At 41.7% G+C, this 25,771-nt stretch overlaps 1 protein-coding gene across 1 annotated transcript in view; it reads right to left on the reverse strand.

The window, feature by feature from the left end:
- The window catches only part of LOC149451451 (inactive phospholipase C-like protein 2), a 289,791-nt gene that overhangs the window by 117,089 nt on the left and 146,931 nt on the right, over window positions 1-25,771 (reverse strand). The window contains exon 3 of the mRNA XM_089690633.1: window positions 11,888-12,091. Within this exon, the coding sequence (XP_089546759.1) occupies window positions 11,888-12,091 (204 nt within the window). The remainder of the gene's footprint in view (window positions 1-11,887; window positions 12,092-25,771) is intronic.

The raw sequence follows: 25,771 nt of genomic DNA on the forward strand, positions 1-25,771 counted from the left end.
TGCGCACTAGTGCGAATTACAGGGAGATGCAGGGACATGGTAGTGACATGGAGACAGGGAGGGCAGACAGGGAGCAGGGACCAATCCAATCAGGCTTTGTATACAGCCAACCACAGTACTGCACCATTGTACAGTACAATACAGCATAGAAAATGTCCAGCAGTCAAACCCCTATCAACCCTATCATGGCACCAGCAAAAAGAAAGAGGGGGTAGTCTTATACGGTGAGTATATAACAAACTCTATATTTTGAGTGGAAATGTTGGGGGTCGTCTTATACGCCCTGTCGTCTTATACGCCGGCAAATACGGTACATAATCACAATACATAAAGAGATGAAATGAAACCTCATAATTTTCATTAATAGCAAACAAATAGAGATCAATTAGCTAGTAAGCAAAGGCCAAACATAATCACAAAAACCGCATACAGAGGGTAGGAAAAACTGAACACGGATCCTCATTGGATGTACATCAGTACTCTACACCTAGGACTCTCGAGAAAGTCTGATGGGTGTATAAAATATTGCTGGTACGATTCTCTAGGAGTATTACAATCAGCTCAAATATCATGAGAATTAACTGAACAGAGGGAAAAGAAAAAAAAAAGGGAGAAACAAAGAAAGTAAAGACAAAAAAAAGGGCTCCAGGGGATCGCAACAGAAGAGTCTTATATTGACAGAAGGGTCTGGTCAAATCTAGACAGTTGAGCCACATAAATCCAGGGGCACCAGATCTGCAGAAACTTTGAGTGAGTGTCCAACAGCATGGCCGTTAACTTCTCATTAACCATTATAAAATTCATCTGGTTCTTGACAGCCCTGAAGCTAAGAAGAGGGGTTTTCCAAGCTCTCACGATTGTTAATTTAGTAGCCATAAATAGATGCAATGCCAGCTGCCACTCAGGATGAAGTAGGTCAACTATTGGTTTAAATAATAGCGCCTCGTATGGGTTGCGCTTAATACCTGTGTGAAACATAGTGCGGAGAAGGGCATAGACCCTAATCCACAGTCTGCAAACCTTGGGGCAAGTCCACCAAATATGAGCCATGGTGCCTATTTGTTGACAACCCCGAAAACGTCAGAGAGTATGAGGGGACAAAACGAACCAGCCAGGAAGGCATATAATACCATCTGTAGAGGACCTTATAGACATGTTCTAAAATAATAACATTCCGCAAACATTTAGACAATGCTTGAGTCATGATCCGCCAGTCTTGCTGATCTAGACAACCCCCGAGTTCCGATTGCCAATGCTGATGATAAGAGCGAACCGGGGGTGTCCTGTAAGAAATAATAGCAGAATAGACAAGAAAGATCAAGCCCGGAGCATGAGGCCTGTGTCTGCAAAGACTTTAGAAGGGGGTAAGCCTATAGGGTACCGAATGAGCACGTAATAATGTATTAAGGAAGTGACGGAGTTGAAGGTAGCCAAAATGCTCCCTCAACGGGATAGCATAAGAAAAACGCAGAGTCTCAAATGTAAGTATCCGAGTGGGAGAGAGCAAGGAGTGCACGTCATAGAAGCCATGAGCCAGCCACCATGCGAACTGTCCAGGTTTGTCAAGACCCAGGGGAAACAATGGATTGTGGAGCAAATGAATCAAAAGGTAAATGAGCAGAAATGAGACCAGCGGAATATTTAATGGAGTCCCAAAGTCGAAGTGTGTGCGCTAATGTCGGACTAAGAGGCAAAGGGCCGACAAGTAGGGGGGAGCCACGGCAAAGAAGAAAGTGGCTTCGGGTGGGAGTCCATCAGATCCACAGTAGCCCATGGGAATATTGCGAGATTTGTGGAGATGGGCTAAGGGTACGATATTAGCCACTAGATAGTAAGCATAAAGATTCAGGACAGACAGACCACCCTCGGCCTTATGGGCATATAAAATCCGTTTATTAATTCTAGGGCGTGTGGAGCCCCAGATAAAAGACAGAAGCTTCCACTGATGAATGCGCAATATATGCAAAGGGACAGGGACCGTTAAAACCCGAAATACATATAATAAGTTAGGGAGATAAGTCATGCGGATTGCATTAATTCTACTGAACCACAAAAGCAGGAAATGAGCCCAGGAGGACAACATCTCGGTCAAATCCTTAAAGACAGAGGGGAAATTAGCCTGATAAAGTCCTAAAGGCTGCAGGAGGGACACATATTGAGCAGAGGGTGGGCCTGGCAGTGTGCCATCGGGGGGCCAGATACATGAACCCAGAAAAGACAGCTGGCTCTCGTTCACGTAGGAAGGGAAGATGGTGAGGGACATGGCCTGTGGAAGTGCATGTCTGCAGAACACTAGATTTGCAGGTCGGGTAAGGGGGAAAATAAAAAACAAAGGCGGAGGGGGTTAAGGTTGCTTTCAAATATCCACTGGGTTATTTTTTGTATATGAAAAAAAATAAAGTATTGGAAAAAAACTGCTCACCTCACTTCCTATTATAAAATAAATCACATAAAATTGCCAAGACAGTACAAGACCCCCATAATAACCCCTTTTTGTAAAGTAGACACCCCATGGTGATCTCATGTTTGCCACAAATGTTTGGAAATAATGAAACATGTTGGTATTGAGGCTGTAAAACACTGTGCTTTGTAATGGGGCACTAGATACATTACATGCACAGGTCATACATAAATGGAGGTGGTAAAGAGGTTTATATGCAGATGTGTAGAATGAGGGAGGTGAGGAGGTGAATGTACAGGTCACTACAGAGATATAGATCTGAGAAGCTGAAGTTTAGCTATGCATTTCAGTGCATAGTTACATTGATTACATTTCATTATTGAGAGTGTGCAGAGTTGCAGATCATTCAAGTCCCCTGCACAGCAACATATCTGCATTATTCTGTACTGTACATCACACCTGTGTTGTGATGTGGATGAAGCCCATAGGAAATCATTTATACTCCAGATCACACAAATACACCTAACCTGACACTTTCTCAGTTTTTAAAGCTGAACTCCAAGCTAAGCAAATATTGTCTGGCGATAACCAGCATTGTGTATGGGACTGTAGGCTGCAGATAGAATTTCACTATAAATAAAAACACTAACACAGACCTTTGGAGCCAAATTTGGCCAAAGCCTTTTATTATTGGTTTCAACAAAATATTACGTTATTAAAATATAATAACAACAATAACTTTTATACTAAATATAAAAACCAGACTCAGTCACTACAACTCGAGCCAGTTGCAGAAATCCACCATACATTTAACTCAACCTCTTCCCGTCCGGCCGATTGTCGATAAATGGTCAAACAGGAGCGCTGCTGATGTGGGTGGACATTTCTAAACATCCCCTCGCATCCATTGCCTGTGCGCGCTCCCTGGGAGCGCACGGCACCGTGATCGGTGCCCTCTGTGTTCGGAGGACACAGTAGAACACAGATTGCTGTACGGGACCCTCTGTGTGAGGTCCAGATTCATGTTATCACTGACTGGCCAATCAGGGATCACATGAATAGTAGTAAGCAAGATGTCACTTCTGACATCATTGCTTACTACTTGTGAAATCTGGACTGATCACAGAGGTCACACGGTGCAAGGCTATTCACAACAGCCTTGTACCATGTGACAAGCTGTGACCAATCACAGCTCACACAGTATTTCTCAATAACTGCAGGAATACAGCCAGAGAGAAGGAGAAAAGATTGCTTTTACAGCCTTTATGGGTGTAAAAGCAATCAATGTAAAAAAGAAAAAAAAAATCTTCATCACCCCCCACAAGTAGTACAGTGTCACTATTGTGACACTGTACTGCTAGGGTGACAGTATGTAAAAAAAAAAACAAAAAACAAAAACAAAAAAAAACCCACCATAAATAATAATATAAAAAAATAAACTATAAATGAAAAAAAAATTGGAAAAATTATAATTTTCTATTATAAACTAATTTGGGTTTTTTTTTTACTAAAAAGATAGCTGAAAACATTTTGGCCAGGATTTATGAAGAACGATTATTTATTTTGCTAAATTTTATAAGAAAACACTTTTTAAAAAAAAAATATTTGGACTTTTTCATTTATATAGCAAACAAATCCCATTGGTGAATAAATACCACCAAAATAAAGTTTTATCTGTCTAAAAAAAAAGCTAAACAATTCATATGGGTACAGTGTTGCATGACCGCGCAATTGTCATTCAAAGTGTGATAGCACTGAAAGCTGAAAATTGGCCAGGACAGGAAGGGGCTGAAAGTGTCTGGACTTGAAGTGGTTAAACAACTGTCCCCCTTTCTAAGCAAGGTGACCCACCACATAATATAGGCCGTGACAATAAAATAGGAGGGGAGGTGGGGAGCTTACCAGATGGTGTACCCCGATGCAACAGGCACCCCGGGGGGGGTTCTATAGAACACAACGGTGCAGCGCACCTTTGTGTTCACTATGTTTATGTGTTGTTGCCTGCAATACTGTGTTGGCTGCTTTTTTTTGGTATCAATTTTTGTGTGCCATTTATGTAATATAGCACGGAAGTGTTAAACTATTAATTACCCTGGGGGGTTCTGACAGGTCCGTGGCTTAGTGGTTAACACTTCTGCCTGGCAGTACGCAGGTCGTTGGTTTGAATCCCAACCACGGCACCACCTGCCTGGAGTTTGCATGTTCTCCCTGTGCCTGCGTGGGTTTCCTCCGGGTACTCCGGTTTCCTCCCACACACCAAAGACATGCTGGTAGGTTAATTGGATCCTGTCTAAATTGTCCCTAGTATGTGTATGGATGAATGTAAGTTAGGGACCTTATATTGTACACCCCTAGAGGGTTAGGGACTGATGTGAATGTACAATATATATGTAAAGCGCTGCGTAAATTGACGGCGCTATATAAGTACCTGAAATAAATAAATATAGGGGTTTTCAACCTTCTAGAAATTTCTTAGAGGTCACCTGATCCACTCCTGGCCTATAAGACCTGTCACATGGATTTTCCCTATAGTCCATGTGAATTCTATAGTGACCAATAGGAAAAGGTCATTATTCCATGACCTTCCCTAACCTTTACAGTTACCTGGATCCCTGAGCAGCTGTGAGGAGAGACTTGAAACTTCCCTGGCTGCCACAGTCCCATGAGGGAAGGGAAGCCTTGAAAATGGCTATTCCCCTTTCCCTTTCATTCTTCCTTGAATCTTGGTGTGCTTTGTTTATTGTTTAGATCTGTGCTGCAATCTAGTGTGAAACTTCCTGTGCTAAAGACTGCTTACTACTGCTCCTTCACCTTGTGCAGAGTAACTGGTCTTGTGTCTGCCCCCTCCTGCAGTTATATACAGCCTGTAGTGGGTGGAGCTTCTGGGTCCCTCCCACAGCTCTGCTCTCTGCACAGCAGGGCTGGGACAAGGGGGAAGCAGGCTTCTTTATTATTTGTCTTGTCTTTGGAACCACTCTTGAAGAGGGTAAGGGAATGTATAGATATAATGGGGGATAAAAGTAGGAAAAATAGAGCATAAAGTTGCCACCTTTGCAGATGATATGTTGTTTTTCATAGTTAACCCTAGAATAACTTTGCCTAATTTAATTAAAGTATTAAAACAGTATGGGGAGACGTCAAACTTGAAAATAAACCCCGTTAAGTCTGAGGTCTTAAATATTAATCTGACAAGGTCAGAGAAGAATGGATTACAAAAAGAATTCCCCTTTACTTGGAAGAGAAATTAAAGAGGATATCTTGTAAATTTAACCACTTCCTTAAAAAGATTATATCCAGTAAACTATATCCCTTTAATAAATGAAATTAAGGAAGAATTAAGAAAACTATTAAAAGGAGGAGCTTCTTGGGTTGGACGAATAAACTTGGTTAAGATGGTGATACTCCCAAAGATATTGTATAAATTCCACATGCCCCCGATCTCTCTCCCAAGGTCCTTTTTTGGGATGATTAAAAAAATGATTACTAAATTCATCTGGGTAAATAAGAAACCAAGAATTAGTTATGAGGTGTTGAGTAAGGCAAAAGGAAATGGAGGTTTGGGATTGCCTAATATGAAGACTTATTACACAGCAGTAATATTATCACAAGTAGTAGATTGGACATTTAATGCACAAGGGAAGAGTTGGGTAAACATTGAAGGGATATTAACCACTAGCCTACAGGGCACTTATACCCTCTTCCTGCCCAGGCCAATTTCCAGCTTTCAGCGCTGTCACACTTTGAATAACACTTGCGCGGTCATGCAACACTGTCATGCTGTCCACAACCATGCAAAGCAGTGTGCAGGAGCAGACAGGGAGGAGAACTGTTTTGTTTACAAACAGTTCTCCTCCCCATCAGAGATCCTCGGCAATCACCGGGCGCCGGTGAGTAATGGTGGCGTGGGTAGGGCTCATGCGAAGGGTAGGGGGCCTACCTGAAAATGCAAAATCACATAAATTTACATGATTTTGCACACCCGTGCCGCCCTGTAGCAGTATTTCTGCTATAGGGTGGATGGGAAAAGGTTAAAGTGATTCTAAAGGCTTACTTTTTTTTTTAGATAAAAAAGTGATAATACTTACCTTGCTACTATACTGCACAGTAAGATCACTTACCTCCTCTTCTGGCCATCCCTGCCACTGCTGTCAGCTTTTCCCTCCTCTGGAAGCCACTTTCAGCACGCCATGTGCATGCGTGCTCCTAAACCAAGCTGTGTGCATCTATAGAAACATACAGCACCAGTAAGTCACACCCCCCCTCATCACAGTTTGACTGACAGCAGTAGGAACCTATGGCACTGCTGCTCTCAGTGTCTCCTGTGGAAGTGAGGGAGCCATGCTGGAATGGTGACATGGAGCCAGGTAAGGGTCAGAGAGGTGTTAGGACCAGTAGTTGGGAGTTTTTTAACTTAAGGCAGAGAATGCGTTAAAGTTAAAAACTTTAAAGCCGGCCATACACGAGTCGAATTCCGAAATAATTTTCTTTAGAAAATCTTTTCTAAGAATTTTCGTTCGAATTTCGCACTATTAGTGGGCCACATCAACATCCAATTTTTGAGCAACCATCAAATTTGAGTGATCAGGTATGTTGAACATTTTTTGAAAAACGACCAAATTTCTAATCAACGATGGAAGATTAGTGCGAGAAATGTAACTGAAGAAGGAATGAGCATGATCTGTGACTTGGAAAAAAAAGAAAATTCTTGGCTCCAAAAATTATTTTTTGTAGCAACATGAGGTGAAAGGCACCGTTGGTCAAATTTCTAAATCAATTGTGGCACCATCGGATTACAAAACACAAAATATTAGATTTTCTAAAGAAAATTTGTTCAGAATTTGACCCGTGTAAGGCCTGCATTAGACCTTAGGACCACTTTCTTGTTTCCAGAATTCATTTTTACCAGTAAGAAGTATAACAGGAGATAGTTTAGTATGCTTAGCTACATTTTATCATTCTCTTTCTTCTTACTTTCCCTTGGAGTGCTTTATTATGTCAGAATTCATTTGCCAGTGATCTAACTCCAGCAAAGTGAAATCTGATTGGTTGCACTGTGCACATCAGCTCTCTGTGTTAGTGCTGTGTGACACCATCGGAGGCTGCGTTCTGTTCCTGCTAGACAGAAACACTGAGCTTTTTGACAGTTTCTAAGTAGCTTCAGGTCAGACATTTGAAATGTCATGACCACCCCAATTACCTCTGTTAGTAGAAGCAAAGGAAGTGTTTATAACAGGAATAGACAGAACTCCCCCTCACACACACAGCCTGCTATTTGTATACAGGTATACTGTGTGCGGGGCAGTCTGCGCATTCCCATGAATCATACCATGCATGTACTGTGTGTTAGGTGGGCAGTGAAGAGTTTTCTTTTTCTCCTCTTGATTCACAGTGTTTCGGCTATAGCATCCACTCAGCCTCCATTCATATACAGAGCGACCTTCAACACACAATTGGGTAAAGAACTCACAAGAGATGTCTGCCATGCTTTCAAATAATAAATACGAAGCATTCTTTTGTGAAGAAGGGTGATTACACAGCAAAGTACATACTGTGACAGAGGACAAAAGGCAGTTTTCACAAAATCAATATGTAGCACGTCAAAGGGTGATCTGTATCCCAGGTGTCCACAAAGTACATGCAAAGTGTGAGATGTGTGTATGCATTGTCCAGTCTGGGGCTGGGCACTTTATACCCTGGCCCTTATTTATTCAGAAAAATGCAATGGGCTTGATTTAATAAAACTGTAGAGGACAACATCTGGTGTAGCGGTGCATAGTAGCCAATCAGCATCTAACTTCAGCTTGTTCCATTACAAAAAAAAAACGACTGGTTTCTATGCAGAGCTGCACCAGATTTTGCACACTCCAGTTTAAGTAAATCAACCCCAAAGTGTGGTAACCCAGTACAACTGGGGGAATTAATGGTGGAGAAGGATCTGGGAGTTCTGGTAGATCATAAGCTTTATAATGGCAAGCTGCGGTTTCTAAAGTGAGCAAAATCCTCACTTGTATTAAAAGAGGTATAGACTCCAGAGAGAGAGATATCATATTACCCCGGTACAAATCATTAGTAAGACCTCATCTGGAATATGCAGTTCAGTTTTGGGCACCAATTCACAAAAAAACATTGGGGAACTGGAGAAAGTACAGAGAAGGGCGACCAAACTGATAAGAGGCATGGAAGAGCTCAGCTATGAGGAAAGATTAGAGGAACTGAATTTATTCTCTCTTGAGAAGAGGATATTAAGGGGGGATATGATCAACATGTATAATACATAAAGGGGGATATGATCAACAGATCAACATGTATAAATACATCAGTGGTTCATATAGTGAACACGGTGTAGAGCTATTCACCCTGAGGTCATCACAGAGGACAAGGGGGCACTCTTTATGTTTGGAGGAAAAGAGGTAAAAGTAGAACTATATGCAAACCTTTTTTTTCTATTCTGAATAAAGCAAGGAAGGATCATAACCCCTGTCAGACTTAATATGCAGTTGCAGCTATTGGGTAAAATTTTTTAAAGACTTTGTTAATTTCCAGGAAAACGGCATTTAACTCATTAGGCAGGAAGATTCCTTGTGTGATCATGGTATTAGAAGGTCAAAGCTAAAAGGTACAATAAACTGGATATTCCATAAAAATGGGAATCACAGTGGCTAAATTGTTAGCACTTCTGCTTGACAGCACTAGGGTCATCGGTTCGAATCCCAACCACGGCACCACCTGCCTGGAGTTTGCATGTTCTCCCTGGGCCTGCATGGGTTTCCTCCGGGTCCTCCGGTTTCCTCCCCTCACTCCAAAGGCATGCTGGTAGGTTAATTGGATCCTGTCTAAATTGGCCCTTGTATATGAATGTGAGTTAGGGACCTTAGATTGTACACCCCTTGAGGGTTAGGGACTGATGTGAATGTACAATATATATGTAAAGCGCTGCGTAAATTGACAGCACTATATAAGTACCTAATATAAATAAATAGAAATAAAGTGAGTTATGGACCTAAGATTGAGGGTTAGGGACTGATGCGAATGCACAATATATATATATATATATATATATATATATATATAAAAAGCACTGCGTAAGTCCACTGGAACCATAATAAGCATTTCAAATCATTTAATGTATAAGGTTCTAACTTCTGAATATCAACCTACTTTGTGATGCCATAATGTTGAATTTTCTCTCCTACAGTAGATTTGGAGTGTCTGTCAAGCCCTGGAGCAGCTGCAGGACATTTTCTGGGTAACCTCCTTACAATGTAGGGCTACAATGGAGCTTGTCAGCTAGCCAGCATATTCAAGCAAGCATGTAACAAGAGAGACTGCACAGCCATTCTATCCATTTGTCCAACCACTGACATCATTGCACTGCACCCTGGCTTCAAGTAGTGGCAACAGAGGTATTTACTGCAGCAGCTACCCTTTCACAGGTCACACAAATTTCCGACCTTCCCCAGTAACAGAGCTGCCCATAAAAAAGACATAGGCCCAAAGCAGAAACCTATGTTGTGGCCTAGGTGTTACCAATGTTTCTCTCGCATGCCATGGCATTTTTCATCCAAGGAAGTGTTACAGCATGGGATGATGTATCATGCATGTCTTTTTACATTTTAATCCGCAAAGACATTATTAGGAAAAGGCAGTTTATTTTATGGGGCTTGGAGTGTAGCTTTAAACAGACTCTGGCACCAGATCTCCATTTTAATTTCAAACACTTTCATCAGTAGGTAATAATAACCCTTTGCAGATTTCTTCAGTCAATCTTTAAAACATTTTTCTTTCTTTTCTGTTCTGAACAATACCATTTTCAGAAAGATGCAGGAGTGTAAAATAGATCACAAAAGAAATATGTAAAAAGTCTATTTTATACTGCCCAGCATTTCAAGGCCCTCAGGGGTGCTGTAACATTGCATCCAAAAGCTTGATAAAGCATGATGGGATCCTTAGAGAGCAGGCACACTGGCCCTGGACAGGAGAGGCAATGTGAATTAAGGTTTAAAGACAATTTTAGATGCAAATTAAACTGGCCATACAAGGCTTGAACTTTGGCAGATTCAGATAGCATTTCAGCTACCAAATCGAGACCAGGAATGAAAACAGTATAATCCTGGTATGTACAGGGATGTCAGATAGTAGAACAACAAAAAGCCAAACAAAAAGACTATTGTCAGATTACCTACCATGAAAATATTGGAATAAATATTGTTCCAGATTCAAGGAAATCATTCAGATAAATTATAACCTTTTGTAAATAGTGATTAAATGTGTTCTATACTGAATTATGTGTTACTATGAGGGTTATTCACTAAAACTGGAGAGTGAAAAATCTGGTGCAGATCTGCATAGAAACCAATCACCTTCTAGGATTTATTGTCAAAGCTTAACTGAACAAGATGAAGTTAGAAGCTGGTGGGATACTATGCACAGCTGCACCAGATACTGAGTGCCCCAGTTTTAGTATATCTACCCTGATGTGTCTAGACCATTTTCAGCTCTTATGGGTCTACTTAAAAATAGTACCCCAATAGTGCACAGCATGTTCAACCTGGGCAGTTCAAGCTTAAAATAGAAGTTTGGGGGTTCCCAGATTATATTTACCTAGGTGGTTGCAGCATTGGTCTGATGCAGCATTGGTCCCCCACCAGCTGTAAGTGTGAGAATTCAGTGATCACATGACTGCTGATCGCTGAGTTCTCACAGCTTCTCTGAGCAGAGAGTGGTGATTGTCAGTCACCGCTGCCTGTTCTGCCTCTCCTGTGCTCACTGGACTGAAGAGGGAGAGGGAGCGGCTGGCTCAGGCTGAGTCAGGCGCCGCTCCAGACTCTGGGTTGGATCATGACTCAGGATCGTTCCCCAGTCTGGACTGGCTGAGCAAATTCAGCATGCTGTCAGCTGAAAACGAATCACAGGAGTGCAGAACGAACTACACTCCTGTAATCCACAACAGACAAAAAAGCTTTAGCTATATTTCTCCTTTAGCTCGCCTTGAAGCCCCAAGGATCCTAAACTTGAATACTGTAACAAAATGTTATACGTAATAAAACTTATCACATACTTTGTTACAGTAAATTCAAAAATCATGCTGGATTAGATCCATCTGGGACTGGGGCTTTGTACAAGAACAGGCTCCAATCCACAAGCACTCCTTGATTGATTGACTTTAACTTTACATGAAGGTTTTTCTTCCCTGGAATATAAGAATGTTTATGGAAGCCAAACATATATTGTGAAATAAATGTGGGTTTGGGCTTTACATATTCTGTTCTAATATTAATATATTGTAAAAGTAGTGAGGTGATCACCACGAAGAGAACATCATCATATCCACAAATATACCATTATTTGCCATTGGTAAACAGCACACTACATTTTCATTGTGATTGGTATTCTACTACTTTTCTGGAATGAAAATGAACAACCAGCAAAAAACATACACAGTATATCGTTTACAAAGGTGGGTTTTATAAAAATATGCACACCTACCACTTCATACGATGTAAGGACTTTCTTTAAGAGATCAGGAACTGGCCCATGAGCCTCTAGAAGTGGGTACTGTGAGCGGAGGTTGAGTGTCACATTGAGAGGGCTTTCACTGTTCAGTAACCATGCAGACACAGTCAGGATACACTGTTTCATGTTGGCAGTTGAAGTCAAGCCACACAGTTCCTTGAAAGATACTAAAGCATTCTGGAACAAGAGAAATCATAGTTAGTACACAACTTAATCTAATTCAAGAAAAAAAAAAACTATGTCCACTACTAAGGAAAATGAAACAAATAAAATAAATGTAGAATTCAGGTAATGTCTAACCTTAAAAGGACAATAAAGGAGGTTCAAAAGGCTGCACACATCATTTTAAAAGAAAACCAAACCCAAGAGTAAGATATTTTGCAGCTTACCAGTTCTTAGACGTGGTGGCTACATTAGTTTTCTTTTCTTTCAGGCTAGTGCAGGGTGGTATTTTCAGCAAGTAAAGTAAGCTAGAATATTTACATTTTTGTTTTGGGGTTTAAATATGCTTAATGCCAGTAGTGAACAGGGAGTATAATATACTATGTAGGTTTTAGCAAAACAAGAACATCATGGTTTAGATGGCTTTTATCCCCAGCATGTAATGCAGTCTGATGACGTATTCTGATATAGATCTACACTCAAAATTAACAGGCTTTACTGGATCTGAAAAGAAAACTGCTCACTGCTGTGTCCTCCTATAATCTCCTTTTCCCAGTGTGAATTTAGTAAATTGGATGCTGGGCGAATACACAAATCAAATCATTTGACAGGTACAGAGAGCACTAATAGAGTAAAACCAGGCAATATTTACATCTCTTACCAAAATTTCAAAGGCCCCCCAAGTCATGAGTTGTTGGTCTTTGGATCTAGCAATTTTCACCTAGACTAGGAGGTGATCACAAGAAAATCTGTCCTAATCACTAGCGTTTCTACAGTTGGCAAGCCAATGCCACTTCAACTCACTTGTAATACAAGTTACAAAAGAGCCTGATATAGAGAATACATCTTCAAAATAATAACATAGAAGGTCCAATAGTTTTGGAGTAGGAGTGATAAATAGTGGATTGCATTTCAAATAAAACATTCACCTTGAAAGTAAAATAAAGACTAGTTCTGAATATTGGATATAAAATGGCTGCTACATTGGAAGGGTTCCCTAGTGATGGAGGTAGTGGAAGGCTCAATGTTTGCCTTCCCTTGCCCTTTAGCCCAAAATTGTGCACTTCTGCCCCATTTCCTCCCCAGAAACAAACATAATGTGCTCAGTACTTCCAGGTCTGCCTGGTCTCTATAGCTTGCACCGGAGAGGGAGAAAGAAGTAGGCAGAGAACCATGAAAAGCTATGCTCAGCCTTGACCCCTCTTTGCAAGTCCCTAAAAAAAGTGACGGGGGGGGGGGGGGAGGAAGGTGACATGGGGAACAGTGGTGGAGTGGCAGAATTACTAGCAGTTAGAAACATGAAGAGGCAGAGAGATACATTGTCAAGGTGCAGAGCGCCAAGGCTACTGGGTTCTTCACAGGCCTAAATGCAAAAGGTAGCTAATAACATTGGGGTTATTTTATTAAAACTGGCGAGTGCAAAATCTGATGCAACTCTGAATAGAAACCAATCAGCTTTGAGGTTTTATTGTCAAAGCTTAACTGAACAAGCCAAGTTAAAAGCTGATTGGCTACCATGCACAGCTGTATCAGATTTTACACTCTCCAGTTTTAGTAAATCAAAACCATTGTGTTGCTACTGCACGGTAGCATGAACATTTAAATGGAAATCAGCGCCATCGACAACAGCCATACCCACCATGAAGCACATCTACTGCAGTCCCTGTAGGAAGTGAAAGTATTGCAATGGGATGTGGCGTTTCTGGTCCAGTAAACTGATACCACCTCTGTAACCTCTGTTTTCTGTCTGTAATCTCCAGCCTGCAGCTTACATTACCACTACCACTTTCCAACCTCCACTGCTGGCCAGTAGGACTGCATCAGGAGTTAGTGCTGACAGCTCCTCACAGAGGTACCACTCACCACCACCGAGCCAGCACCCTTCACCTCTACCCCCCCATCACCACTATGCCAACCATTTTGACCCCCATGTCTGAAACCCCTCACCCACTACTATGCCTTTACGCCAACCCTTCTACACGCTCACCACTGAAGATGCCCACACCTACACATCACCCCCCACTCACCACCACTCCTGACACTCATACCAAAAAAACCTTACCCCCACTTGTCACCACCTAGTCTTACATACTCCCACAAATCCAATGCTACACCACTGCCTGCCCCCACTGCCACTAAACCCCTAAGTTTCTACCGCCACTAACAATGCACACATCTGTATTCTCTGCCACATCAGTTACACACCCTTCTGTATTCAACCAGTTTAACCTATGCTACTAAAGTTTACACGGTAATAGAGCAATCAATAGTCCCTGCAAGCTGATGTCCTAAGGTCATGAATGTCCATTTGGCCTGTTCCCCATTGTCCATTGCCAGCCTTAATCAAAGGAACATCTTAAGATTGTTTTATGTTTAGCCTATACTAGTGATGCACCGATATACCGCCCTCCAAAATTTATCGCCCGAAAATAGGGATATCGACGTTTTGCCAATACAAATAAAAGGTGCCAACAATGTCATTGACTTCAATGCAAAATTGTGTCCTATTGACTCCAATGTAAAATCACCCCCCTATTGACTCCAGTGAAAAATCACCCCTATTGACTTCAATGCAAAATCGTGTCCTATTGACTTCAATGGAAAAATGCCCCCCCCCCCCCCCCCCCCCAAGTGACTTCAATGCAAAATTCCGTCCTATTGACTCCAATGCAAAAACGCCCCTACTGACTTCAATGCAAAAGGTTTTTTAATTTTATATCTATATATATCTATGTTTTCATGTGATAACACTGAAGAAATGACACTTTGCTACAATGTAAAGTAGTGAGTGTACAGCTTGTATAAATTTGCTGTCCCCTCAAAATAACTAAACACACAGCCATTAATGTCTAAACCGCTGGCAACAAAAGTGAGTAACCCCTAAGTGAAAATGTCCAAACTGGGCCCAATTATCCATTTTCCCTCCCTGGTGTCATGTGACTCATTAGTGTTACAAGGTCTCAGGTGTGAATGAGGAGCAGGTGTGTTAAATTTGGTCACTGGAATTTCAACATGGCACCTCATGGCAAAGAACTCTTTGAGGATCTGAAAAAAGAATTGTTGCTCTACATAAAGATGGCCTAGGCTACAAGAAGATAGCCAAGACCCTGAAACTGAGCTGCAGCACAGTGGCCAAGACCATACAGCGGTTTAACAGGACAGGTTCCACTCAGAACAGGTCTCACCATGGTCGGCCAAAGAAGTTGAGTGCACGTGCTCAGCGTCATGTCCAGAGGTTGTCTTTGGGAAATAGACGTATGAGTGCTGCCAGCATTGCTGCAGAGGTTGAAGAGGTGGGGGGTCAGCCTATCAGTGCTCACACCATACGCCGCACACTGCATCAAATTTATCTGCATGGCTGTCATCCTAGAAGGAAGCCTCTTCTAAAGTTGATGCCCAAGAAAGCCAACAAACAGTTTGCTGAAGACAAGCAGACTAAGGACATTGATTACTGGAACCATGTCCTGTGGTCTGTTGAGACCAAGATAAACTTAATTGGTTCAGATGGTGTCAAGCGTCTGTGGCAGCAACCAGGTGAGGAGTACAAAGACAAGTGTGTCTTGCCTGCAGTCAAGCATGGTGGTGGGAGTGTCATGGTCTGGGGCTGCATGAGTGCTGCCGGCACTGGGGAGCTACAGTTCATTGAGGGAACCATGAATGCCAACATGTACTGTGACATACTGAAGCAGAGCATGATCCCCTCCCTTCGGAGACTGGGCCGCAGGGCAGTATTCCAACATGATAACGACCCCAAACACACCTCCAAGACAACCACTGTCTTGCTAAAGAAGCTGAGGGTAAAGGTGAAGGACTGGCCAAACATGTCTCCAGACCTAAACCCTAATGAGCATCTGTGGGGCATCTTCAAACGGAAGATAGAGGAGCACAAGGTCTCTAACATCCACCAGCTCCGTGATGTCGTCACAGAGGAGTGGAAGAGGACTCCAGTAGCAACCTGTGAAGGACTGCTCCCCATTTAGGATTGGCACCTTTGGGGAGCGGGTACCTGAATTTGACAGGTACCCGCTCCCACTTCCGGAGGGTGTCCTCTCTCCCTCCCTGTAGTCTTTTGGGACACGTGACAGGTCCCAGAAGACTACAGGACCATTCACGAAGCGCAGCGTTACTCACGCATGCGCAGTGGGTACCCGGCTGTGAAGCCGCAAGCTGTCACAGCCGGGTGCCCACACTGAAGAAGTCAGCCTCCTGGAATACAGGACAGCCGGTGAAATGAGCTGCGGGGGGACACACCACAGGATCGAGGGACAGGTAAGTGGCTGTTTTTTAAAAGTCAGCAGCTACAGTTTTTGTAGCTGCTGACTTATTTTTTGATAGGTTGAGTGGAACTCCGCTTTAAATTTATAACTAAAGGCAAAACTTATTTTTAGTTTTGGATAGAGAGGAGAGAGATTAGAACCCCTGTTGGGTCCTTATTGCTGTCTGTGCCCCCTTTAGTAGGATTCACCTTCTCAATTTGTCCTGTTTACCATTATCCCTGAGAGTGAAGGTAAAAGAAAATCCCAAATTTGGGGTTGTTACCAGAGCAGGAATAGAATGAGGACACTAGTTCTGATGGGATTCCGTCAATTTGAAGTGGTTCGCTCTCTCTTCCTGTTCTGACTATGGAACAGGAGGTGAATGTAAATCTGCCAAATAGAACACAGATGGCAAAAAAATACAGGGGCTATAATCCTTCCTTACTCTACGCAAAAGTACAAAATGTTTTGTCTTTGAACCAAGCTCTAATTCATCTCTGTATCAATAAGCACTGTGAATAAATTACTTTCAAAGTTCCCATTATAGGCACTGTGTTTTTCTAGGAGAACAGATCTTGGCAGCCCGCCAACCTTCAAATGTACACTAACAGCAAATAGCAAATGTTGGGAAATAATTAACTTCACAACAAAAGCAGATAGGAAGGTCAGAGATGTTTTGATTTAAAGTTCTTTTACTGCCTATCTAAACTGGGTAATGCCCATAGTCATGGCACATGTGCTCTTTAAGCTTTGTAACTGATAAAGCACAAAAACATTTCATTTTTTAACTGGACCAATTCCAAGAATCTTGAATACAGCTGATCTGTTATTATTATTAGAGAGGGCTAAAAAGCTAAACAGAAAACTACAATTTAGTATAAATCAAAATTTTTTCTTGTGTAAGCTATTTATTTGTTATTTGCAAATTCTTTTTATTGACTTTAAAGAATTGAAGTTATAACACAAAACAAAGCCTATCAGCATACCCAAGCTTAGTGAAAACATAAAACACAACACTAATATCATGGCAACCAGTGCCTATAGGCATAACACACTCCATTCATCGCTTGTGGGACAGAAATGGCTTTAAAAAAAAGCATTATCCCACAGTGCAATAGGATATCTTATAACAGATGAGGGAATGTCTCATAATACTCTCTACTGGGTCTTTTCACTGGAAGCCACAGTATCTTTGAGTTCCATCCAGATGTCCCAGATCTTAGAATGTATTCGGGCATCCTCTGGATTCACAGGTAAATTTATAAAGTGGCACCGTTTTGTTGACTATTCATTTCCAGAATTTAGACGTGGGGGCCTGTCGGGACTTCCATTGAAGGATTATAGTTTTATGAGCATAAAGGTTCTTGTGGGTCTGGATACAGCCAAGAGGTGGAACAAACCCAGCATACAAACATCAATAGTTAAGAGTTTAGAGATAGCTGTTACCGAGCTAATACACCGAGAAACATCCGTCCAGAAGGGTTTAATTACTGGACAGTCCCAGAACACATGAAGAATGTTGCTGAATCTTTTGGGCAACGCCAGTATTTAGATGAGTGTGAAGGAAAATCCTATGCAATTTTTTGGGAGTGAAATAAACTCTATGGAGAATTTTAAATTGAATTCCTTTGTAAGCTATTTAAAGTGATTGCGAAGGCTGAAGGTTTTTTTTACCTTAATGCAGTGAGTGCTTAAGTTATTATTATTATTATACAGGATTTATGTAGCACCAATCGTGTGCGCAGCGCTTTACAAGATAAGGGATACAGTACAATTACAATACATTTCAGTACAGAAGGTATATGAGGGCCTTGCTCATGGAGCTTACAATCTAAAGGAAGGGGGAGCTGGTACAAAAGGTGATAGCTGCAGGGGATGATCTGATGAAGGTGGCTCAAGTACAGTTCTTAGGTGGAGGTGGGGTAGGCTTCCCTGAATAAGTGAGTTTTCAAATATTGCCTAAAGGCAGACAAGGTTTTGGGCTGACAGGACATACTTGGGTAAGGAGTTCCAGAGGATAGGATAGGTTCTGGAGAAGTCCTGAGGGCGAGCATGGGAGGAGCTGACAAGCTAGAGAGCAAGATGTCTTGGAAGGAGCAGAGCAGACGATTTGGACAATATCTGCAGATGAGGTTGGTAATGTAGCCAGGGTCAGCAGTGTTGTGGATGGCTTTGTACGTTGTAATTAGTATTTTGAATTTTATACGTTGGGCTAGTGCAGGGGTAGGCAACCTGCAGCTCTCCAGCTGTTGCAGGACTACAAGTTCCATCATGCCTCTGCAAGTCATAGCTGTAATTGTCAGTTTTGTGATGTTGCAATGCCTCATGGGAAATGTAGTTCCACAACAGCTAGAGAGCCGAAAGTTGCTTACCCCTTGGCTAGTGGAAGCAAGTGAAGGAATTGGCAGAGAGGGGCAGCAGGCGTTGATTGGTTGGTAAGGTGTATAAGTCTAGCAGCAGCATTTGTAAAGGACTGAAGGGGGGATAGCCTGTGTAAAGGCATGTAAAGGCAAGCCAGTGAGGAGGGAGTTGCAGGCAGGATATAACCAAGTTAAAAAACCTTCAGCCTTTATAACCATTTTAAAAAGCTATGGTGGCACACAGAGAAAAGGTAACACCAATGAATATATTGTAGCATCCTATCTATTTATGAATACTAGCAGCATAAGGATTAAACCCTTTCCGCTGGTACCTCCTAGTCCTTTAGGAGGTTTCAGATACCTGGAGGCAGAGGTGGGCATTTCGGTCATGTGACCACCGTGATTGGCTGTCACAACGGAAACATGATCACATCCGATTGCAAGTACACAGTATCAGCCACGAACAGAGGGGAGGAACCTGAACATGGCGGCGCCGGAGAGCATGTGATAGGAGCTCTCCGACGGGACTCCTCCGTCCAGACCCTCCCCAGCTACCCCGGACGGAAAGAGGCATGAGCGGCCGAAGAGGTACCTGGAGAGCGGGGTAATTGACGGCAGAGTGGATCCCTGGTGCGGAGACAGAGAGGAGCTGTTGTTGCGGGCTAGGTCTACCCGGCAGCCCGGACAGCGGCAAGTGAGAGAGCCGGGAAGCCGGGTTGCCGAGGTGACAGGAGGACGGTGGGACCATGTGACCAGCCGCAAAGGAGTGTTGGGAAAGGAGAAAGCCGGCTGGCGTCTCACAAGAGGCAGGGAGAGACAAGGCGGCTTCTCCGAGTACCCCCCTTGCTGAGCCTGCACCGAAGGGGGGAAAGGAAAAAAATAACTGCTGATCCAGGAACCAAAAATACCCCAAGAGGAGAAGAAATAAGAGGGGGAAAAGTAAAAGGAAAGGACCCTGTGGAATCCCCAAGCAATCTAAGTGGAACTACAGACAGCAAGCTGGAGCCAGACCGAGGAGAAGGAGGGGTGAGCTGGGTGAGTGGAAGCTGCTGAAAACTGAAAAATTGTCTCCTTCGTATTTACTTGTTGCATGTGACACAACAAAATAGAAAACAAAAGAGAAGAGAAAGGAGGGGATTCCCAGGGTATCTGGAAAGAGAGACTAACTTAGTACTTAAAGCAGGAAAACTAGAGGACAAACTAACAGGCAAAAAGGGGGCCCTATTATAGAAGTATACTATTTAATAGCATATGGAATAAAAGAATCCTATAGAAGACATGAAGAATAAGAGCATTAAAGGAAGTGGTCTTAAAGGATACCAATCAGGAACAATTAAAAAATATACATCGCAGGGAAATATAACCCCAGAAAGACCACAAAGTATAAACGGGAAAAGAGAAGGGGATACCAGTCTGGAAAAAAGCCCTAGATTATCATTGGGCTTGGATGTCACTAACCAGCAGATATCAGAAATAGTGGATGGGAGAGAAATGGAAAGTGACCTACAAGCACCAAATAAAAAAGAGATGGCAGAAATGTTTGAGGCCTTAGAAAAGATAATAAAGAATGAAATGGCAACTATACGGAAGGATCTGGGACAGGTGCTGACAAGAGTGGAGGAAATGGAAGGAAAAGTAAAACATCAGGCCCAGAATATATCTCAATTGGAGGAAAAAGTGAAAAATATGGAGAAAACGCAAATAAAGCTGCTGTATAAATTGGAAGTACAAGAAAATAGGGACAGGAAGAACAACCTAAGGCTGAGAGGAATCCCAGAGACTATAGAAGGGGAAATATTACAAAAAGAAATATGTAAAATTTTAAATTCCATATTGAATAGAGCTGCGTCAGAGGTGATTAAAACAGATGGTGTTTGGAGAAAAGGAAAGTTTCAAAGTGGCGGGAAGGAAAATCCAAGAGATGTTATAGTCCAATTACATAGAAATGGGGATAGAGAAGAGATCTGGAGGAAGATTAAAGGAAAAAAAAAGGTTAAATATGGAGAAATGGATATTCAGATCTTTGCAGACCTTGGACCAGAAACTTTGTGGAGAAAAAGAACTTTGAAACCACTGACAGAGCAGATGAGAAAAAAGAAGGTCCTCTATAGATGGGGATCCCCAATTTGTCTGATTGGGTGGAAAAAAGGGATAACAGCCTACCTGAGATTCCCAGAAGATATGAGAGACTTTTGTGAAAAACTTGAGTTGCAGAGGATGGAGATCCTTGGATGGGAAGAAGAAAATAAAGGAGGAGAAGCAAGACAAAAGGAATGGCAGACTGTTAGAGGGAGAAAGTAGAATCAATTACTGTCCAAATAGAGATTTTCCTGAGATTTTCCCTAGAGGTGAAACCGCGGATTGTTAAAAGTAAAGAAAGAAATGAGATTACGGACGGGAATAGCTGGGGAGGAGGGGGGAAGGAGGAGGAGCTGTCCATGGACAGAGTTCAAACCCCAAAAATAATCAACAGTGGTTCTTAGAACCACAAATGATTAGTAGGTACATTAGATGCCTAGTGGTGGGGAGGGAGGGGTGGAGGGAAGGGGGGAGGGAGGAGATGGGAGTTGGGTGGGAGGGAGGGAGGGGAGGAGGTATTGGGTCAATACTCTGCATGACAGAAGAGACAAAGAGGAAGAGGCAATCTGGAAGAGAGATGGAGTTAATTGGGAATGATGGAAGAAATACAGTTTATAACCTATAATGTGAACGGGTTGAGTTGTCCAGGGAAGAGATTTAGGTTGTTTAATGAGTTACATCGTAGGGCTATGTCAGTGGTATTTTTACAGGAGACGCATTTTGAGATAGAGGTAAATGTGAAATTGAAATCCAAACACTACCCAACATGGTACTATGCAGATTCTCCAATTAAAAGAGCAAAAGGGGTTGCAATAGGTTTTGCAAAGAATATGAGATTTGAGCTGGAGGATAGAAGAACCGACCCTGAGGGGAGGTTTTTATTCTTAAAAGGTAGACTCCAGGGGATTCAGTGTACTTTAGCCAATATATACTGCCCTAATAAAAACCCGGAGATGTATATGAAGGGTCTGCTGAAAAAATTAATGGAATTTAAAACAGGGCGCCTGATAGTAGCTGGAGACCTAAATTTCTGTATGGACCCACAAAAGGATAATACCTCTTCTGTGCAAAGAGAGGGGAGTAGGTCTCTGAGAGCTCTGAAAAAAGTGATGCATGAATATCAACTAGTGGACACTTGGAGAATAAAGCATATGAAAGACAGAGACTATACCTTCTTCTCTAATGCACATGAGATATATTCGAGATTAGATTACATCTTAATAGACCATCAACTTATAGATCATCTGGTTAAAATTGACATAGAGACAAGGACGTTCTCGGACCATGCCCCGGTTGTAATGAAAATTAGATGGGGAAGAAGGTGGACGGGAGGAATCGGGTGGAGGTTAAACGAGGGTCTTCTTCTGGATGAGGATGTAGTTCAGAAAATTGAGAAAGAGATTAAGGTATACTTTAAGGAGAACGAAACAGAGGAAGTATCGATAGCTACAGTCTGGGAAAGCCATAAGGTATTTATAAGAGGAATCTTGATTGCGGCAGGAGCAAGGAAGAAAAAGGAAAGAAGAGAGAGGGTCAGTGGGCTCTTAAAAGAAATATTGGACTTGGAGCAGATCCATAAGAAGAAAATAACAAAAGATACGAGACAGAGGTTATTGGATAAAAAAGATGAGCTAGAGAGGTTGATGGATGAGGAGAAGAGAAGAGTATACAACAGGGTTTTGAACGAAAGATATAGATGGGGAGACAGACCAGGAAGATACTTAATGAGAGCTTTGAATAAAAAGAAAAATAGGAACTATATAGAAAAGATAAAAAGTTCAAAGGGGGAGTTGGTCCACTCAAATAAAGAGATTATTAAAGAGTTTACGGAGTATTACAAAAAGTTATATAATATTAGCCCCCAAGGCCCCCTAAAAGAAGCCCAAGAGGGAATTAATGAAAAAAAGATGACATACTTAAAAAATGCGGGATTACCAAAACTAAGTGAAGCACAGTTGAACTCCCTAGATGCAGAAATCTCCCAGGAAGAAATTAAAATAGCATTAAGAAGCACAGGGGGAGGAAAAAGCCCAGGCCCGGATGGATATACAGTTAAGTACTATAAGAAATTTAGTGAAGTACTTCTACCCAAGTTGGAGAAATATATGAATGCTTTGGGAGGGGGGATGGAAGTGAGGAGAGAATCCCTACAGGCCCATGTAGTACTTATTCACAAGGAGGGAAAAGATCCATCTCAGTGCTCCAGCTATAGACCTATCTCATTATTGAACGTAGACACTAAACTGTATGCAAAGGTGTTAGCAAACAGGTTGAGGGATCAGGTTGAGGGATCTGATGCCTGAATGGATCCATGGAGACCAGGTGGGCTTTGTACCGGGGAGAGAAGGTAGAGATAACGGCCCCGGTGGTGCTCTTGTCAATTGATGCTGAAAAGGCATTTGATAGAGTGGACTGGGGCTTTATGATGGACAACTTAAAAGTGCTGGGGATAGGTGATAGAATGCGAGAGTGGATAAGTAAATTATATAGGGAGCCCACTGCAGTTATCACGGTAAATGGGGAGAGATCAGAACCCATCGGAATGTCTAATGGTACAAGACAGGGCTGTCCACTGTCCCCTCTGCTATATGTATTGTCACTCGAACCTCTGTTGTCAATAATAAGAAATAGTGGATCGGTAAAGGGAATTCAGATAGAATCCATAGAACATAGAGTAGCGGCCTTTGCGGACGACTTATTGTTCTATGTGGGGAATCCCCGAATAACTCTCCCAAATATAATGAAGATTCTGAAGGAGTATGGTGAACTATCAAATTTAAAAATTAATCCAACGAAAACAGAGATCCTGAATATTAATATACCAAAGAATGAAAAAGAAAAACTACAAAAAGAATTCCCCTTTATATGGAGAGAAAAAGAGATAAAATACCTAGGAATAAAACTCACTGCCTCATCTAAGCATTTGTATAGATTAAACTATATCTCTTTGATAAACGAGACCAGGGAAGATTTAAAAAGACTAGAAGGAGGAAATCCATCCTGGATAGGACGTATAAACCTAGTCAAAATGGTAATTATGCCTAAAATACTGTATAGATTTCAAATGATACCAATTAAAATTCCAGAAGCCTTCTTTAAGATAATGAAAAAAATGTTAACAAGATATATTTGGAAGAATAAAAAACCTAGAATAGCATATGAAACATTGAGTAGGACTAAAGAGAAAGGGGGATTGGGCCTACCAGATGTCAAGAGATACTATAAAGCAGTGGTTTTAGCAAGAATATATGACTGGACATTTAACTATAAGGGGAAAAGTTGGGTAACAATTGAAAATGATCTTAGTGGCAATAGATTGAGTCAGATGATATGGGTCCCACCACAGTTTAGGGGAATGAAAGAAAGCACAAGTATCTACACTTTAAATGTCTTTAGGGTATGGGATAATTTACACAAGAACATGAAATGGGAATTTAACTCTATATTAATGCCTCTCACAAATACTGAGTACTTCCCACCGGGAAAGAATAAGATATCAGGGAGATGGTTTAGAAAGGAGGATACCCAATTGAGAGATGTTTTGGTGGAGGGAGAATTGAGATCACTTAAAGAGTTAATAGAGAAGAAGGGAGATATTTTTATTAGAATAGATGAGTGGAAATATCAGCAATTGAAAAGATTTATTGGAAATCTACCGAAACCCCTGAGAATAAAACAGGAATGGAATATGTTTGAAAGGTTGTTAGAGACACGAAGGGATGGGAAGCACGGTATCTCAAAAGTGTATAGAATACTCACAGAATTAGACACAAACACAAAGTTAATTTTTATGACAAAATGGGAAAGGGATATGGGAGTTGGGTTCGATGAAGATAGACAGAGAAAGATGTTTAGATTGATACACGATAATGTTAGTATGAGAGAGGTAGAGGTTAATTATAAGTGTGTGACACGATGGCACATTACACCGAGTGTAGAGCACAAGATGAATGGGGAAAACTCAAATATGTGTTGGAGAGGATGTGGAGAGAAAGGCACGGTGTTTCACATATGGTGGGAATGTCCGAAAATCCAGGCTTTTTGGAAGATAATAGTTAAATTAATTGAAGAAATAACTGAAATTGACATAGGATTAGACCCAACGACGTGCCTCCTACACAATGTGGAGACATCTGTAAATAAATATAAAGATTCAGGTATTTGGTACTTCTTGAATGCGGCGAAAGGGTTGATACCCAAGTTTTGGCGGAAAGTTGAGGTACCGAAGGAGGTAGACTGGATTAATAGAGTAAACCAGATAGGTAGAATGGAAAGATCATACCATATGCAAGAAGATAGGATGGGAGTTTATTCCAGGAGATGGGAAAAGTGGGAAAGAGCAGGATTGAAAGAGAAATATAGGAAGATATGAACTAGAATGTTAGCAATAAAAAAAAAAAAAATAAGCCTCAAGAGATTAGAAAGGGTTAGAGTCTGCAGAGGGGGAGGAGGGGCGGGAGGGGGGAGGAGGGGCGGGAGGGGGGGGTAGTGGGACGGGAAGGAAAAGAGTCTTTAGTAAGGGAAAGGTAGAAATGTTATATAATTGTTTACTTGTATGAGAATTATTTCCCTTTTTGGGTTTTTGTATTAATATGAAAAATTTAATAAATATTTAAATTTAAAAAAAAAACCATCCGATTGCAAGTAGAGATCGAGAGCTTTCCAACTATGCCAGCAACTATGCTGGGAGTGTGCAGGGGGCGAGCATTGTTTGCATTTTTGTATGCAAATATGTGGCCTCTAGGCGTTAAGGCCCACCTGCCAAGAGGCTGCATATATGTGTATGGCTCGCGGGAAGTGGTTAAAAATAATCAATGTTGCTTGAGAGAATGAAGTTCCACTTTAAACTGCATTCATGTGAATCAAGAGTGACAAGCAACTAACGGTCTAGAAATAGTCTTCGGTTTTTGGCCTTCTGAAGACAAATAAAGTGAGTCTCCATCTTGCTTGTTTACAAAGCTGGGATCTTTATAATCCAAATATAATAAAAGCTGCTAAAA

Source organism: Staurois parvus, unplaced genomic scaffold, assembly GCF_062004578.1.
Source record: "Staurois parvus isolate SC_StPar_1 unplaced genomic scaffold, SC_StPar_1.0 ptg000538l, whole genome shotgun sequence".
In the NCBI taxonomy this organism is placed as follows: domain Eukaryota; kingdom Metazoa; phylum Chordata; class Amphibia; order Anura; family Ranidae; genus Staurois; species Staurois parvus.